The sequence below is a fragment of the Bos javanicus genome, chromosome 24 (assembly GCF_032452875.1).
Source record: "Bos javanicus breed banteng chromosome 24, ARS-OSU_banteng_1.0, whole genome shotgun sequence".
Lineage (NCBI taxonomy): Eukaryota > Metazoa > Chordata > Mammalia > Artiodactyla > Bovidae > Bos > Bos javanicus.
In genome coordinates, this window is record NC_083891.1 from 55,985,657 (window position 1) to 56,002,846 (window position 17,190).

The 17,190-nt window shown below is 40.5% G+C and overlaps 1 protein-coding gene across 4 annotated transcripts in view; it reads left to right on the forward strand.

The window, feature by feature from the left end:
* WDR7 (WD repeat domain 7) overlaps positions 1-17,190 on the forward strand; it is a 353,722-nt gene that overhangs the window by 17,193 nt on the left and 319,339 nt on the right. For all 4 annotated transcript variants that reach the window (XM_061400296.1, XM_061400294.1, XM_061400297.1 and 1 more), the window contains exons 2-5: positions 5,484-5,655; positions 9,775-9,881; positions 11,615-11,693; positions 15,641-15,815. In XM_061400296.1, coding sequence (XP_061256280.1) covers positions 5,497-5,655; positions 9,775-9,881; positions 11,615-11,693; positions 15,641-15,815 — 520 coding nt within the window. In that variant the 5' untranslated portion in view covers positions 5,484-5,496. The remainder of the gene's footprint in view (positions 1-5,483; positions 5,656-9,774; positions 9,882-11,614; positions 11,694-15,640; positions 15,816-17,190) is intronic.

Here is a 17,190-nt window from a genome sequence, read left to right on the forward strand (position 1 = left end):
CTCCGTGGTCGTCTCAGTCAGTCTCTCTCAGAGATGCTTGACTGGTCTGTCCTCATGAGCCATGCTGTCCTTCAGTTCACGTTATTTCGTCCAGTACTTGTGGTGGCTTTTCTACTTTCACTTTTATTTTATTGGATTTTTAAGATGCTGGGAAAAAATGTTTTGAGAGATTTACATTTTTTCTGGACTGAGATATATATTTCTTTGTATTAAGAATGTTCACATCATTTGGTCATATAATGAACTAAACATTTCTCATCCTGTTCTTTCTTGCTTTTGATGTATCTAAGTCATGTACTCACATGACATTTGGAGCCAAATAGATCCAGAAGACTTTATTATACAAAAAGAAAATTGAAGAGAGGAAGAAAAATGTGTTGAAAGCCCACATGTCTGTGGCATAATGATTGAAGATTACATTGAATTTTAGGTAATTCACTGGACATCGATTGGTTTGGTTATAGCTGACAAGTACCATGGAAGACACAAGCTGTTATCGTAGTTTTGAGGAAATGAATTAGTCTCTAAAACAGGTCCAGGTTATTAAATAAATACCAGTGATTGAATTATAGAACATATTTACTTATAATGAAGTTTTTTTTTTTATTAGTAGATGTTCAAGAAATTTCTGCTGCCTAATTATTACACTGTAACCAGATTTATAGGTTTTGAAGTATTCTTTCATATGCTAATTCTAAATGCATTGAAATACATTTAGGTCAAAACAAGTTCTGAAAGTAATGTCTCTTTTCTCTGATTCAAAAATTCATGTTAGAATCTTGTAGTCTTTCAGTTGTCATGAGTGAATGTGTTTGTTGTATTTGCTAAAGGGAATTGTAAACTTTTAAGGAAAATTAATTTTCCTTAAAATAATTTTAAGGAGTAATTTGTTTCAATGGAGAACATGGTAATCTACCTAGTAAAGTCAGAATACATGTAGTTTTGCAAGATTGAAAACGTGCTCGTACATTATTAGGTGCTTGTCCAGTTTTGAATTTATGGCATCGAATTATATGTACCGCACATTATTTCTTCCTTCTTGCTGGTGAGTAGATATGTTTGCGTTTTTAAGGAGAGAATAACTTTATGTTTTCCAGAAGAAAAGTGTTATTCTCTTAGAAAAGTCATAGAATGAATTAAGAATCTTGCAGGAAATAGCCACAAAATTATTTGATTTCCTCTTTTTTAAGAAGATTAATTTTGTTTGGGAATGTGGAGTCTTAGTTCCCTGACCAGGGATCGACCCTGTGCTCCCTGCATTGGAGGCACGGCGTCTTAACCAGTGGACCCCCAGGGAAGTCCCTTGCACCAATCATGTTTAATCAACATTAGCAGAGTCGGTGCTCCCCAAATTGCTATATGAATTTGATGCAGCGCCAGTTATAATCTCAGCAAGCTTTTCTGCAGAAATTTACAATCTAATTTTAAAATGTGTAGAGAAATTAAGAGGACCTAGGCTATCTATGGGGTTGCACAGAGTCGGACACGAGTGAAGTGACTTAGCAGCAGCAGCAGGCTGTCTAAAGGAATCTTGACTATAAGAGCTAACACATTTTAGAGCTAGAAGGAAATATCACTGGGTTTTGTGGGGGTATAAATTCCTTGAATTCTCTTAGAAGTTAGGCAGGACGAACTTTTATAGATTGGGCTTGTATAAAAATTAAATATATAGACATTTTGCCATGTCCCACCCCAAGCCAGCTAAGTCACATTCATCTTTCACATGTTGGCTGACTAGTGATGAATTTTCCTTACCTTCTGCCAGTGTGTGGAGGGGCCTGGCCCCCAGTCACAGGGTGATGGTGGTTATTTGTCTCCCTGTTCTCTCTCACCCCCAAAAAAGTCCCCCTCCTTTCCTCACAGTAATTTCTTGTCATTCTTCTTACCTCTTCCTTTATGCCATGGGTTTTATTCTTACACACTCTGAAGATGCAGTGTATTTGAGTATGCAGTGAGAAAGATCATATGTTTATGTGTAACTCAAAACACCATGGCCTTATACAAGTAGGAAGTTTGTTTTTCCTAGCTAATTGAGAGTCTAGTCTAGAGTTGGAGGACTTTTTATAAAGGATGAGCTCCCCTATTTAAAAAATATCCTTGAGCTCTCCTGACACATAGCATCTTAGCAAGGCTGTCTCCTTGTCTGAGGAGAGACGGCAGAGCCAATACCCAAATGTAACTTGACAGTTTTCTCTGCCTCCAACTTTTGAATGTTCTCAAAACCCATTTCCCTACAGTCTGCCTCCAGCTCTGATTTAATACCTTCTTATCTAGGAGGCTTTTCTATCAAGTCTGTTCTTTTTTTTTTTTTTGGTTTTTATTTTTTTTATTTTTATTTTTTCTAATTTTATTTTATTTTTAAACTTTACATAATTGTATTAGTTTTGTGAGACTCAGGAACACAAATCTCTTTCTCCACTTGAAGCCTATAAATAAGACTTTCTGTCATTCCCCTCACCATCCCCCCCTACCCCCCCCCGCCCCCCCGCCCCCCCAACTCTAGATAAGATCTGGACTCTTATTCTCCTGTTTCTTCTAATACCATCTTCCAGTCTGACACCAGGGGCCTTTGATTGATTAGTATTTGTGTGGAAATTATTTCTGTTTCTTCTGTGTGTTGCTGGGACCACCCTAATCGGAGCAGTAAGACAGATCAGTATCAGTTAGTGATTGTGACCTCTCACTACAGCTTTATTTCAGGTATTCTTTTATGACTTTTCAACTTTTAAATATTTCACCCAGTAGGCACTTTCTGTTTAGATCCAGGATTGTATATAATTTAAGGTCATTTGGCAGGGTGTATATATCTGGGGGTCAGGACAGGTTAGTTTATTCAGTCTCATGTCCTTGGAAATACAACAGTGAATTTTGAATTCTGGTTCCCCGTCTCTCCCAAGTTGATTGGACAGATCTTGCCTAATTCCTTGGATGAACAGTTATTGTAGCACATAAGATGATGTACTAGGAAAGCATACAGTAATATCTTTGTCATGTTACAGGCAATTGTTTTCACTTATTTTAAGGGCTGTGAAATGCATTCTTCTTCCAGGTTTCCTTGAGCTCCTTGTCACTTGAATACCAGAATGTTCCTTCCTGTTGTACCAGAACAGATACAGCTCCCTGTCGCACACATGTTCCTTAGTCCTGAATCTGTGTATTTGCGTTCTCTTCAAGCTAGGTAGATGCATTGAATAGGAGTCCTCACCTATCGAGAGAAATGGTGTTCTTTCTTTCTTTTCACTTTTTGGCCGCATCACATGGCGTGTGGGATCTGGGTTCCCCAGCTGTGGTCTGAACCTCTGTCCCCTGGAGTGGAAGTGTGAGGGCCTGACGATGGGTTGCCAGGAGTCCCCGGCGTTCTTTCTTGATCTCAGCACGTTGTGCTAGTTGCTCTGAGCTTATTTAGTTGAGAGAAATCTTCGGTGATACATCTTAAAAATGAATGTTGTCACCATGGAGAAGTGAACTCCTTCCAGATTCCCTTTTTGAGCAAGTCACTGGTGGAAATGTTATTCAGCCAGTAGCGTGCTGTACGCAATTTGTTAAAACTGGCTCAGTGCTTTGTTTCATTTACTAATGTTAATAGGAATATGGAAATAATTGTTAATGTCATGGTAGTCTATAAACTGCTGAACATGGTACATAAAGGATTTTATAAATAAGAAAGGAAGTTGGGATTTTCCCCTCAAATGCGTCCCTTTTACTTGTTGTAGCAAACAAATGAAGTTTGGGGAGAAACAAATTGATGAAAGCCATTTTGTTATTGAGTTGCTAAGTTGTGTCTGACTCTTTGCGACTCCATGGACTGCAGCATGTCAGGCTTCCTTGTCCTTCACCGTCTCCTGGAGTTTGCTCAAACTAACGTCCGTTGAGTCAGTGATGCAATCCCACCATCTCATCCTCTGTCGTCCCCTTCTCTTCCTGCCTTCAATCTTTCCCAGCATCAGGGTCTTTTCTAATGAGTTGACTTTTCACATCAGGAGGCCAAAGTATTGGAGTCTGAGTTTCAGCATCAGTCCTTCTAATGCATATTCAGAATTGATTTCCTTTAGGGTTGACTGGTTTGATTTCTTCTCCAACACTATAGCACGAAACCCATTAATTCAAACAAAAAATAAAAGATGCAGTATTAACAGATTGTATTTGGTAAATGTCATTCATAATTTTTTACTTGCCTCATTATCTTTCCAGGGAGTGGATTTTTGTTTTAGTTTTTATTTGTTTAAAGAGTATAAGTAGTGGATTAAAGAAAAGACTTTTGCTAAAAGCAACCAGCAATGAAACCATAGGTATTAAACTAGTTTCTTTCATAGAAAATGGCTATTCCTTGAAGTGTTTCTGAAAAGTTCCTAAGACAGTTTTAGATTCTACAGTGTCTAGATTATACACATATCTTTTGTTGCCACTTAAAAATCAAGTCAATCATGGGGTTCCCCAATGGTCTAGTGCTTGTCAGTTCCCCACACAGGCTTGATCCTTAGTCTGGGAAGGTTCCCTACACAGTGGGTCAGCTAAGCCTGTGTGACACAGCTGATCAACCTGTGCTGTGGAGCTCCCCAGCTACATGTAGAGAAACTGAAAGTGAAAGTTGCTCAGTCATGTCCGACCCTTTGCGACCCCGTGGACTATACAGTCCATGGGATTCTCCAGGCCAGAATACTGCAGTGGGTAGCCTTTCCCTTCTCCAGGGGATCTTCCCAACCCAGGGATGGAACCCCGGTCTCCTGCATTGCAGGTAGATTCTTTACTAGCTGAGCTATCAGGGAAGCCCCAACGAGAGAAAACTCGCATGCAATGAAAGACCCAGTGCGTCCGCAAATAATAAATAAATAAAAACAATCAAACCAATCATTGCCTGGCCCTCGGGGCCATTAGATCAGCCCAGCTGGCAGGGCTCTTCTGAGGGTCTGTGAGGCACTGTTATCCCCACAGGAAAAGCAGTGAGGGGGGCAGGCAGATGGCTGATGGCGGGGGCCCAGGCTCCCCAGCTAGCCAGCAGAGCAGCCCCTGGACTCAGGTTCTGTCAGCCCAGACCGACTGTGAGCTCCCACAGGCCAGTCTGAGAGGAGGAATCTGAGAGCGACTGGTTTACAGGAAGCACGGTGACAGGGTAACCTGTGCTAATGGATTAGAATATATTTCAGCTAATAGCATGAAACTTCCCTGGTGGCTCAGACAGTAAAGAATCTGCCCGCAAGAGACCTGGGTTCTATCCCTGGGTCAGGAAGCTCCCCTGGAGAAGGCAATGGCAACCCGCTCCAGTATTCTTGGCTGGAGAATCCCATGGACAGAGGAGCTGGGCAGGCTACAGTCCATGGGGTCGCAAAGAGTCGGACGTGACTGAAGCTGCTTAGCATGCATGCATGATGTTTAGGGGAGTTTTGGGCACTAAGGAAGTTCAAGTGGGCTTCAAAATAAACGTGTGTGATGTGTTTTAGAGGGAAATACTGTAGCGTTTAACATTGCTCTCACCGCATCCCCAGGTTTGCCGGCAGGATGGCAGGAAACAGCCTCGTGCTGCCCATTGTCCTGTGGGGCCGCAGAGCCCCGACGCACTGCATCTCCGCCGTGCTGCTGACGGACGACGGGGCCACGGTCGTGACCGGCTGCCACGACGGGCAGATATGCCTCTGGGACCTTTCCGTAGACTTGGACGTGAGTATTTGAAATGCCGATCGCACTTTTTGCATGCAAAAAGCTACTTAAGAAAAAAATAACACAGTTCCAGAATAATTTTACCTCTGTATTTTCTATGAGATACATTTTGACTAAAATTGGTGTTCAGAATGATTATCAAGATTACTCAGCAGAGTTGAGTTCTGCTGGTTTTTGGCTTGATTCCCAATTATAATAGCTATCCTACCTGGCTTACTATGTTACATTTAAGATTTTTTCAGAAAATTTCTAACCATATTGAAGGAAGTTTCCAAAAAGATACTAAAAAAACAATTTTGAGCCTTCTAAGATCAGTGTCTTGAAGAGAGAAAACCTTTGTAAAAATGTACAAAAATCAGGGTGTGTGTTTTTGCCATTCTTTACTGCTGTGTGCTCTGCTCCTGGGCGCTCTCTGTGCACAGACGCCCTTTTTCCATATTTTAACCTCCAATCTTGGACAACCCCCCCCAGGAATTTTTCTGTAAGGAGTAACAGAGAAGATGGGGTGATAGTTGTCATGGAATGTAGAGGCAAACAAGTTGCTTTTATAAGAAAAAAACTTTTTAAAAGCTTTATTGAGATAAAATTTACATCATACAATACACCCTTCAAAGTGTACAATTTAATGATTTTTACTCTGTTCTCAGAGTTGTGCAGCTATTACCACAGCCAGCTTTAGAACATGTTCATCGTCTCAACCACCTGGGTAGTTCTGTGGTTAAGCACCTGTGCTTCTGCTGCAGGGGGCTTGGGTTCAATCCCCAGTCGGGGAACTGAGATACCACATACTATGTGGTGTGGCAAAAAATAAAAAATAAAATTTCAGAGAGAAATTGCAGAAGTAGTATTTCGTGAGTACGTAGAGAGATGGAGATAAGAGTAAAGGAGGGAAACTTGTTAATACAGGTATTATCTCCCATATACAAAGTTTTATTGCTTCCACTACCTGTAGAGGTATCATTTTGGAGAATAAAACTATAATTGCAGGAAATTTTATAATATATGGCAATAATGAAAGAAGTGAAACGTCATGGTAAAAGCTCAGCATTGCAGGCAAATGAAGTTGGCTCGAATCTTGGCTACTCTGGTGTCTAGCTGTGTGCCTTTGGGCAGTTTGCTTACCTGTCTCATGCCTGCATCTCATCATGTTTAAAATAGGGTCACACACAAGGTTTCGGTAAGGATTCTGTGAGGGAAGTTATATTAAGCAGTTATCACAGTGCTTGTACATAGTAAGGATTTATTTAATGAATAATTATAGCATCTCAGATAATAGAAAAGAAAAAAAAAACTAAAAGAAAAAAGAAAGGAGTGTGGAATGATGTCTGACTGTAGAACTAGTGGCCTCAGGGTCCCAGACTGGAACATCAGTGCTGGTGTTTAGTCTTAAGAACTGTCTCATCACATCTTTTAATCCTAAACATCACTCCTTGCCACTGACAACTTGATAACTGTCACTTTTGAACTGTGGTCTTTGAGGATGGATTTTTTTTTTTAATCAGTTGAACAGATTATCTTATATATCTCTGTACTAGTTATATCTGAAATGTTTATTAATAACTGTGACAAATTTTTATGGAATATGGTGAAATAAAAATAGAAAGGTATAAATATAACAGTATACCACATTTTTCGGAGAAGGCAATGGCACCCCATCCAGTACTCTTGCCTGGAAAATCCCATGGACGGAGGAGCCTGGTAGGCTGCAGTCCATGGGGTCGCTAAGAGTCAGACACGACTGAGTGACTTCACTTTCACTTTCCACTTGCATGCATTGGAGAAGGAAATGGCAACCCACTCCAGTGTTCTTGCCTGGAGAATCCCAGGGACGGGGGAGCCTGGTGGGCTGCCATCTATGGGGTCGCACAGAGTCGGACACGGCTGAGCGACTTCACTTTCACTTTCACCACATTTTTACTTTTCCTCTAATTATGTTGGTACTCATTATATGAAGCCTCCAAGTTTGCTTTTTCTCAAAATTGCTTTGGCCATTTGGTGTCTTTTATGGTTCTACACAAATTTCATCAAGGTTTTTTCTATTTCTGTGAAAAACACCATTGGAATTCTGATAGGATTGCATTGACTCTGCAGATTGCTTTGAGTAGTATGGACCTTTTAACAACATTAATTCTTCCAACCCAAGAATGTGGGGTATCTTTCCACTTATTTAGTTTACCATTTCTTTCATTAGTGTCTTATAATTTTTGGAATACAGGTGTTTCACCTCCTTGGTTAAGTTTATTTCTAAGTAATTTATTCTTTTTGATGCCACTGTAAGTGGGATTGCTTGATTTCTCTGTCTGATAACTTGTTGTTATAGAAACAACAGCTTTTTGGATGTTTATTTTATATCCTGCAACTTTACTTAATTTCTTCATTAGTTTTAACAGTCTTTTGGTTGAGTCATTAGGATTTTGTACATATAAGATCATGTCATCTGCAGAGAAAACATTACTTCTTCCTTTTTAACTTGGTTGCTTTATTTTTTATTTGATGCTCAATTGCTCTGGCTGCTGCTGCTGCTAAGTCGCTTCAGTCGTGTCTGACTCTGTGCTACCCCATAGACGGCAGCCCACCAGGCTCCCCCGTCCCTGGGATTCTCCAGGCAAGAACACTGGAGTGGGTTGCCATTTCCTTCTCCAATGCATGCAAGTGAAAAGTGAAAGTGAAGTTGCTCAGTCGTGTCCAACTCGTAGCGACCCCACGGACTGCAGCCCACCAGGTTCTTCTGTCCATGGGATTTTCCAGGCAAGAGTACTAGAGTGGGGTACCATTGCCTTCTCCGAACTACTCTGGCTAAGACCTCCTATATTATGTTGAAATGTCAAGAGTAATCATCCTTGTCTTGTTCTTGATCTTGGAGAAAAGCTTTTAGTGTTTTCTACATGGGCTTGTTCCATATGGCCTTTATTATGTTAGGATACATTCCTTCTACACCCAATTTGTTGAGAGTTTTTAATCAGGAAAGGATATTGAATTTTGTCAAATGCTTTTATTGCCCTATGAGATGATTATGTGCTTTTTTTCATTCATTTATTTTTGTTCATCTTTCTAGGTTTTGGTGAGAGTACAGTCAATTTTAGTTACTTTATTATGACTGAAAATGGAATTTTCTAGCAAAGCCATGTACATTGAAAATAAAACTAACCATTGGTAAATTTGATTTTCTTGGGAAAAATTAAAGAATTGACCAAAAGCATTTTTTTTTCCAGTGGAGGAATATGGAATCTCTGTTTGGAAATGGGGTTGGTTGTATGAGAAAACATTCTAGGCCTATTCTAACCATAAACAATGATAGTATTTTTCTTTCAATTATAATTATGCAAAATATGACTAAGGTGATTTTGATTCCAAAACTGATAACATGAAAGGTATTAATCATTCTCTTTTCTTAAGCTGGGTATTGACTATGTGGTTAGATGTTTTTTATATCTGGTACATATGTTATAAATATTATTTGTATATGTATAAAATGTTAAGAAATATATCCTGAAATTACCTAAAGCCCTGATATCACCTAAAATAATAGCATGATGTTTGGTACAAAGTAGATGAATTTGGAGGCTGATTGCCAGACTATTTTAGAATAGTGGGTATTAAGCCATCCTTTCAAAGGCACTATGGCAGTAAATCATTAGTCTGTGACAGTCATTATTGGTTCCTGATAGTTAACGTTGATACCAGCTCTTGGTAAGTGTACCTGTTCTCTATTTTTTGTGTTTGGGATGTCAGTCTAGAGGCTCTAAATGTGCTTTCAGATCATGGAAAGTATTATTTTTAAAAATAAGTGAGGAGAAATTATTTTATATGCTAATTCACATTCTTAACCTGATTTCTCTGTGCACTCGAGCTCTGTGCTAAACACTGCCCTGCTTTAAACCTTGGCTCCATCCCTCTCTGTATGTTGGGCAGGTAATGTCACCTCTTGCTGTTCCACTTTCGACTTTATTACTACTGGGGTGATTGTGAGCATTGAATTGGTGGGAGTCACTGTTCTGCTGCTGTTAGTTTTTGGTGTCCTGAGCAGTTCTTCTCAAATCTGTATCTGTACATTTATACTGAATATTTAACAGAATTCCTAAGAATGATTACTTTAGAAAACATATTGTGTATTTCTAGGTCAACCCTCGAGCGCTGTTGTTTGGTCACACGGCGTCAATCACCTGTTTGTCTAAAGCTTGTGCGTCTAGTGACAAACAGTATATTGTGAGCGCATCTGAGAGTGGGTAAGTGTTTTCTCATTCGCTTTTTTCCTTTTAAGTCTTTAATGCAAATAATACCAGTGTATTTGTAAGTAGGGAATTTTATTTTATTTTTTGGGTATCTTTTAAATAAATGTCTCAGTTGTCTCAACATAAAGCTATTTGAAATATGGTTTTCAAAATGAATTTTATCTTTATTAATGATTTTTATAGTACTTTCATTGTAATTTATGGTTATGTCTTTGGCTTGCTTTTGAGAAACTCAGAATACCGTAAAAGTTAAAGTATGGTCGTTAATCCCCATGGCATTTTTACTGAGTTGGCAGACAACTTTGAGAGTTTTAAGAAACCTCAGTGATGCTAGGTTAGCATGAATTTGGAAGATGAAGCCATACAAAAGTGTGATCAGTTATATCGATGTATGTTAATACACTAACATAGCTATATCCATTCCTAAGTCTCAGAGCTTGCTTTTGGAAAGGTAGGTCATTGGACAGCAGGTGAAGGGCCTAGAATGGGGGGAATAAAAACTTTTGGGATGTTTAGAAAATTGTATATTTATGAAACACGTTATTGAAGAGAGGCAGGGAACTGGAAGAGAGTTATTTAAGAAATTATCCCTTCAACTCTCTATAATTTATGAATTTGAAAAGAACCTTGTGTAGCTGAGAAGCAGTACCAGGTAAGTTCATATTAGAATGCATATTCTAAACAAATAAGTGAGTTTCCTTTGAAAAGTTTATACCACAAGGGATATAGGAAAGTGAAAGTGAGAGTTGTTTGGTCGTGTCTGACTCTTTGCAACCCCATGGACTGTCCATGGAATTCTCCAGGCCAGAATACTGGAGTATTCTTTCCCTTTTCCAGGGGATCTTCCCCACAGAGGGATCGAACCTAGGTCTCCTGCATTGCAGGTGGATTCTTTACCAACTGAGCTATCAGGGAACCCCTAAGGCATCTTATAATAAGTATCAGGATCACTGCATTTTATTAATATTCTCCTCTGTTAAATAAATCTTCAGTTTATTTCTTTAAAGGACAAGGCATATTGACATTTCTAATTTTGAACGTTGTCTCTTTAGTTTGAGATAAAGCTTTTTTCTTTTGCTCAGTCAGTTCAGTTGCTCAGTCATGTCTGACTCTTTGCAACCCCATGAACTACAGTAAAATTTCTGCAGCAAATGTGGAATCAAAACTGGAATATTGTGTTTAATTTGCAAAGATTTGGAAATCAGTTGACCTTAAGTTTTGTGTTTTGCAGTGCTAAATTTTCTAGCTACGTTGATAATCAATGGAAAATTGGAATGGTTTAAACATTTCGTTCTAGTTTTTGTCACCTGCCCTTTTACCTATCACTTAGGCCTGTGCTCTGCTTCATTATTATCCTTACTCTGAGCTTGAGGGTGAGAGAGCAGCCACTCTGGCACAGAGGTAGAGGAGGAGAGTTCTGGAGGGCCTCCTACCAGTTATGGCCAGAACCGATGCCGAGACTCCACCAGCTAACAGGGAACCAGGAAGTGCAGCCCTCACCGGTATCCAGAAAGAATGTGGATCGGAGCAGGGGTGGTTAGGCTGGAGGGGAATTTAAGGCGGTGGCTGGGAGGGCCAGAAGTTTTGGTGAACAGCAATAATGACTATATGCTGCTTTTTCTGAAATATGTCCATTTTAATGGAAGCTTAATTTTAAACTACCGTGACAAAGTTGAACCGTGCTTTTAAAACTCAGATTTAAAGTCAGCGATTATTTTGTTTTATAGGGAGATGTGCCTCTGGGACGTGAATGATGGCAGATGTATTGAATTTACAAAATTAGCTTGCACACATACTGGCATACAGGTTGGTATTGATTTCTGCAACTGGCCAACTCAGCACTGATGGTCAGTTTAAAAAGTGTTTTTTTTTCTTTTTTTAAAATTTTATTTTATTTAACTTTACAATATTGTATTGTTTTTGCCATAAAAAGTTTTTTTTTTTAACATTAAGTCTCTATTTTTATATGAAAAATGGGTGGGAATGGGTAATGGGACAGGAAGACTAGAATTGCAGCAGTTGAAGTCTTCTTCAGAAGACAGCGTAGTGGGGGAGGAAGACCAAGAAGCGGAGACGAGTGCTGAAAGGTGTGAGCCAGCCATCGTCGCTGCTGCGTCTGCTCTGGCTAGGTGTCTTGGTTACCCACGCGGGAGCCCCTTATTGGTTGGGTGAGCGTTCTATATCCTAAATAATGGAATTCTCTCTTGCTAAAGCCTTTGTGATTCCACTCATGACTGACACAATCCATTAAAATTTTTTTTTTCCTTTTTTGGCTGCTCTGGGTCTTTTCTTGCCGTGGTGCGCGTGCTCAGTGGTTGAGGCCTACAGGCTTAGTTGCCCCGAGACATGGGGGAATCTTAGTTCGCTGGCCAGGGATTGAACCTCTGATCCCTGCTTTGGAAGGCAGATTCTTAGCCACTGGACCATCAGAGAAGTCTCACACAATCCACTTTTGGGACGATACCCTTTTCCTTGCTTGTGCAGTTGGCCTTGGGTCTATAAAAGACGCGACCTTCATATACCTAACTTAACTCAGGAATTTACAGCAATTTATAGCCTCTCGCCTACATTCCTGGTGAAAGTGAAGTCACTCAGTTGTGTCCGACTCTTTGTGACCCCATGGACTGTAGCTTACCACGCTCCTGCATCCATGGGATTTTCCAGGCAAGAGTACTGGAGTGGATTGTCATTTCCTTCTCCAGAGGATCTTCCCGGCCTAGGGATTGAACCTGGGTCTCCCACATTGTAGGCAGACGCTTTACTATCTGAGCCACCAAGGAAGTTACATATTCCTGGTATTCCCCCTTATTCTTTCATAATTGTCAAATTCTTTGTGCTTCAGATTACTCATCATTTACTGCGTTGAGTGTTGGGAAAATTGCAGTGTATATAGAAAATGTGATTTATAGTCTTAATGGGGAAGGAGAGGGAGAGGAGGGAACTCAGATTTATAGCATATATCTACCCTTGTGTGGTGTCTCATTTAGCCCCACCCATATTCTTATGCATCAGATAGAAGTATACCCTTTTACATGTAAGGAGGCTGATAGTCAGAGTGATTAAATAACTTGCCCCAGTCTCACAGTGAGTCATTCCCGTCACTAGGATCTCAGAACAGCTTTACCTGACTCTGGGGACTCTGTTCTTTCCGTTACATCATAGTGCCTCCCTTAAAACAAACAAAATAATTTGTTGAGAAAGAAAACCTTCTGTACTAACACAAATTAGAAAAGCAATGGAAAATGTTTAGAGATGGTTAGTGTGATATAGATCTTTAGTGACTATTTATTGCCCTGGAAGAGCCTTTTAAAAATCGCTTCTTCAATGCTATTAGGGCGTATGCTTTTTTTTTTCCTTTTTAAACATTTTTTATTAAGCCTGGTTGATTTACAATGTTGTGGGTTAGTTTCAGGTGTTCAGCTTTTTTTCTAATTGCTTGTTACGTTATTTTTTTTCCATTCACATTTAGCTCTGTGATCCATTTTGGATTTTTATTTTTTTGGCCCCACTGTATGGCTTGTACCAATATTCTTGCCTGGAAAATCCCATGGACGGAGAAGCCTGGTAGGCTGCAGTCCATGGGGTCACAAAGAGTCGGACATGACTTCAATTTCACTTTCTTGGCTTGTGGAATGTTAGTTCCCTGACCAGGGATTGAACCTGGGCCCTTGGCAATGAGAGCATGGGGTCCTAACCACTGGACCACCAGGGAATTCCTAGGACATACGCTTTTTATTTAAAGGGCCTATATTATTTTTTTTTTTTTACCATATGAAGAGTCATTAAATTTATAAAGAGAAAAGGGGTAGTATATCATTTAGATTCATTGACTTTATAGATAATTTAACTGAAAAATTATATATCAATGTCATTCAGACTCATTGGGTGTAAATACATTGACTGCTATAAAATTTAAGATTTAAAAACTTTTGGTTTACAGTTTAAGAGAAATTGATCAGTGTGTCTTCAGTGCCTCCTCTTCGCCAGATCTGGTATGCAGGCCTTCTGTGCCCGACTGGCAGTCATCCCTAAGGAGAAGGTGCTTTTTGGCAGATTTGCTAGTGTGGCCGTTGTTTCCTTTGTGATACGCACCTTCTCAGGTCCAGAAGCAGGTTGTTCTTTTATGTACATAGAAATGGTGAACCTCGATGACATTGGCACACTGAAATCACAAGGAAGTGCCAAGTTATTAAAAGAACTCTTGGGGGCATCCCTCATTAATACTTGGAGAACCTTTTTCTCCATTAAAGTCACCGTTTTTTTGCCCATCTCAAAGTGTCTTGGAAGCTAAATTAGTGTTTGGAAGATGGTTGGAGTGTAACTTTAAAGCAAAGATGAGAGGCGTTCAGTCAGGCAGGTCCGATAAACTATCCCTGCCCTCAGGACAGAGCGCTCTCTAGTGACTGCAGTGCGCGTGTGTTTCCTGGCTGGTGTTGGGGGCGCCCCGCATCCATCCCTCCCTCGTTCCCATCCACCCGGTCCCCCCTTTCGTGGGCCAGGGCTGCCTGCAGTCACGTGACTGTGCACGTCCCTGGCAGTCCCTGGGAGCCCAGATCGCGGGTCGTGGGTCGACCCGAGATCTAGTGGTTCCCGCCTTCTGATAGTCTGCGTTTTGCTAGCCCCTCTCTGGGGGTTTTATGGTGCTACCTGGCGCTTCATTAATGTGCTCCGTGCTCCACGTGTGTCCTTATGAAGTGCTCCCAGTACAGGGGACTCCATAGTTGAGAAAATCTTGTCTTCCACTGCTGAGCTCTGAGCAGTGGACGGATGAGTGTGGGAGCAGCCCGAATCTGGTTTCTTCCTTGCCTCCCCAGTTGTGGGGTGGTTACAGCACGGTCCTGTGTGTGGTGTCCCGCTTAAACACATGTGATTTTGTATAAGGTTCAATCCCTTGGAAAGTAATAGTCTGGATACTGGATGTCCCAGACTTCTAAAAATCTTCTAGGGGAATCATTCCACTAAGAGATAACTTACTTATTTATTTTTTGAGGCCAAGGGAAGTTGGGTCCTTTGATAAGTCGATGGTCTTATTTTAATAGGCATTCTTTCTCTGCTCTTTACTTGCTGGAAACCCTTCTTATCTTTTTGAGTTATTCTCAGCATGTGTTGCATCACTGTATTGGTTCTTTCTCTCTTTTTCTTCCACAAAGTGTAAATGTGCACTACAAGAATCGTTTATAATGGTTGTCTTGCACTCTAGTCTAAGATAACACTTGCGTTACACAGAATTTACTTCTGATTTTGTTTGAATAGAATCATCCTTGCTTCTAAACTTTATTTGGTTATAACTAGTAATTACAAACCTCTACTCACTGATTCTCATTCACCTAAAACTCTTTCTTACTTTTGGGTCCCACCCATGCTGCCCTTTTGCTTGATTTGTTTGTGAAGCTGATTTTATTCAGATGTTTTATTAATTCATTCAACAATTTTATTTTAGAATGCTACAGGGGGACGAAACAGAAGAATTATCATGAATTCTACTCCACAGTAGTTCAAAAGGGAAGATAAGATGTTAGGAAAATTATTTTTATTAGATATTTTGCGTATATTAGCGTAACTTGATGTATGCACATGTGTGTCCATAAATACATGTAATATGGACCATATAGTATGTATGTACTGTATGTATCGTAGTGTGCACTATATATCTGGACATATTATTGGGGAAATTGAGCATCCTACTAAGCTTGGTGAATGTATGTGAATCAAGTATCTTAAGTAAAGAACACTTACAATTTTTTTCCTTCTAGTTCTACCAGTTCTCTGTTGGAAGTCAGAGAGAAGGAAGGCTTCTATGCCACGGTCATTATCCTGAAATCCTTGTGGTGGATGCCACCAGCCTTGAAGTATTATACTCCTTAGTCTCAAAGATCTCTCCAGACTGGATCAGCTCCATGAGTATTATTCGATCCCACCGAACACAAGGTCAGTGTGGCCTTGAGGAACTTCTGCACTACGGTTAGCTTACTATAGGGTTCTATAGTGTATCAAATAATATACTTGCTTATATTGTATTCTTCAGTTTAAGAAATAGTGCCTCTCGTGATTTATGGTCTGTCTCTACCTTTGTAAAGGAGTCTTTGATTGAACTGAGATTTAAAGTGTTAGATTATCTCCATTCCAAGGAATAAATCACTAGTTTTTGGCAGTCTTAGAGCATGTCAGGAATCTTCTGAATTAGAAGATCTTAACCCCTTGGAGGTGTGTTGGGAGGAACCATAGTTTGTGTATCTCTTGGGCCTGGTTTGGTTACCTGCTATGAAGAGGTGTAGGAAGTGTTTCCATTTTATGTGAAGGTAATGAAAAGGGAGGGGATTATACACAATTCAGTTTAATGACCGTTCCTGGTGAGCGCTTGATGTGTAGTTAACACTCGACATACATGAGTGTGTTTTCTCCATTTCTGTTGAAACCGACAGTACCAGTTGTGAGAGCAAAAGTAAAATTGTTCGGGAAAAGGATAGTCATACTGACCGTTGAATGTATATTCGTGTGTGCCTTTGGTGTACTCCTGTGAGCCCTTCCTGATGACTTCGTGGTCGCGTGCTCTGCTGTGAAGGCTGGTCTGTAACTGCTGTCACCATCGACGTGAGACTTCATGTACAGAGTGCTCCCAGCATTGGGCACATGCTTAGCATTTCCGTACGGTAACCGCTTCTCACAGCACTCAGTGATGTAGCTACTGCGTCATAGGATGTGTGGATGAGGAGACGGATGAAGTTTAGCATGATGGAGTCTCCACTTAAGGTCACAGAGCAAGCCTGTGGCTTACTGGCGCCCAGACGGACCCCAGAGAGGTTGCTTTTACCACTGGGTTACGTCATGTCCATTGGTGAACTGCCTTCCCTGGGAGTTTTCCATAGCTTTTTATTCAACGGTCATGGCACAAATATTTATTGAGTGCCTACTCCTTTCTAGGTGCAGAGGATTGAACTACTGGCAGGACTCGAATTGTAGGAAGGGAGGATGATATATAAACAAATGGCAGTTTCACAGTGTAACGTGGGAAAAGACAGAGAAATAGTACAGAGGCTAGAATTAGCAAAGGCAGTGAAGGGGCTTTGAGGGCAGGGAGGAAGGCCCCAGATTCGATGAAGTCTCATCTAAGCTTTGACAGGTGAAGAGGAGTTTGTCAGATGTGGGGTTGTGATGTTTCTGGCAGAAGTAGTTTGTACACAGGTACATAAAGCCTCGAGGGCTTCCCAGGTGGCGCTAGTGGTAAAGGACCCTCCTGCCAATGCAGGAGACATAAGAGTTGTGGGTCCGATCCCTGGGTCGGGAAGATCCCCTGGAGGAGGAA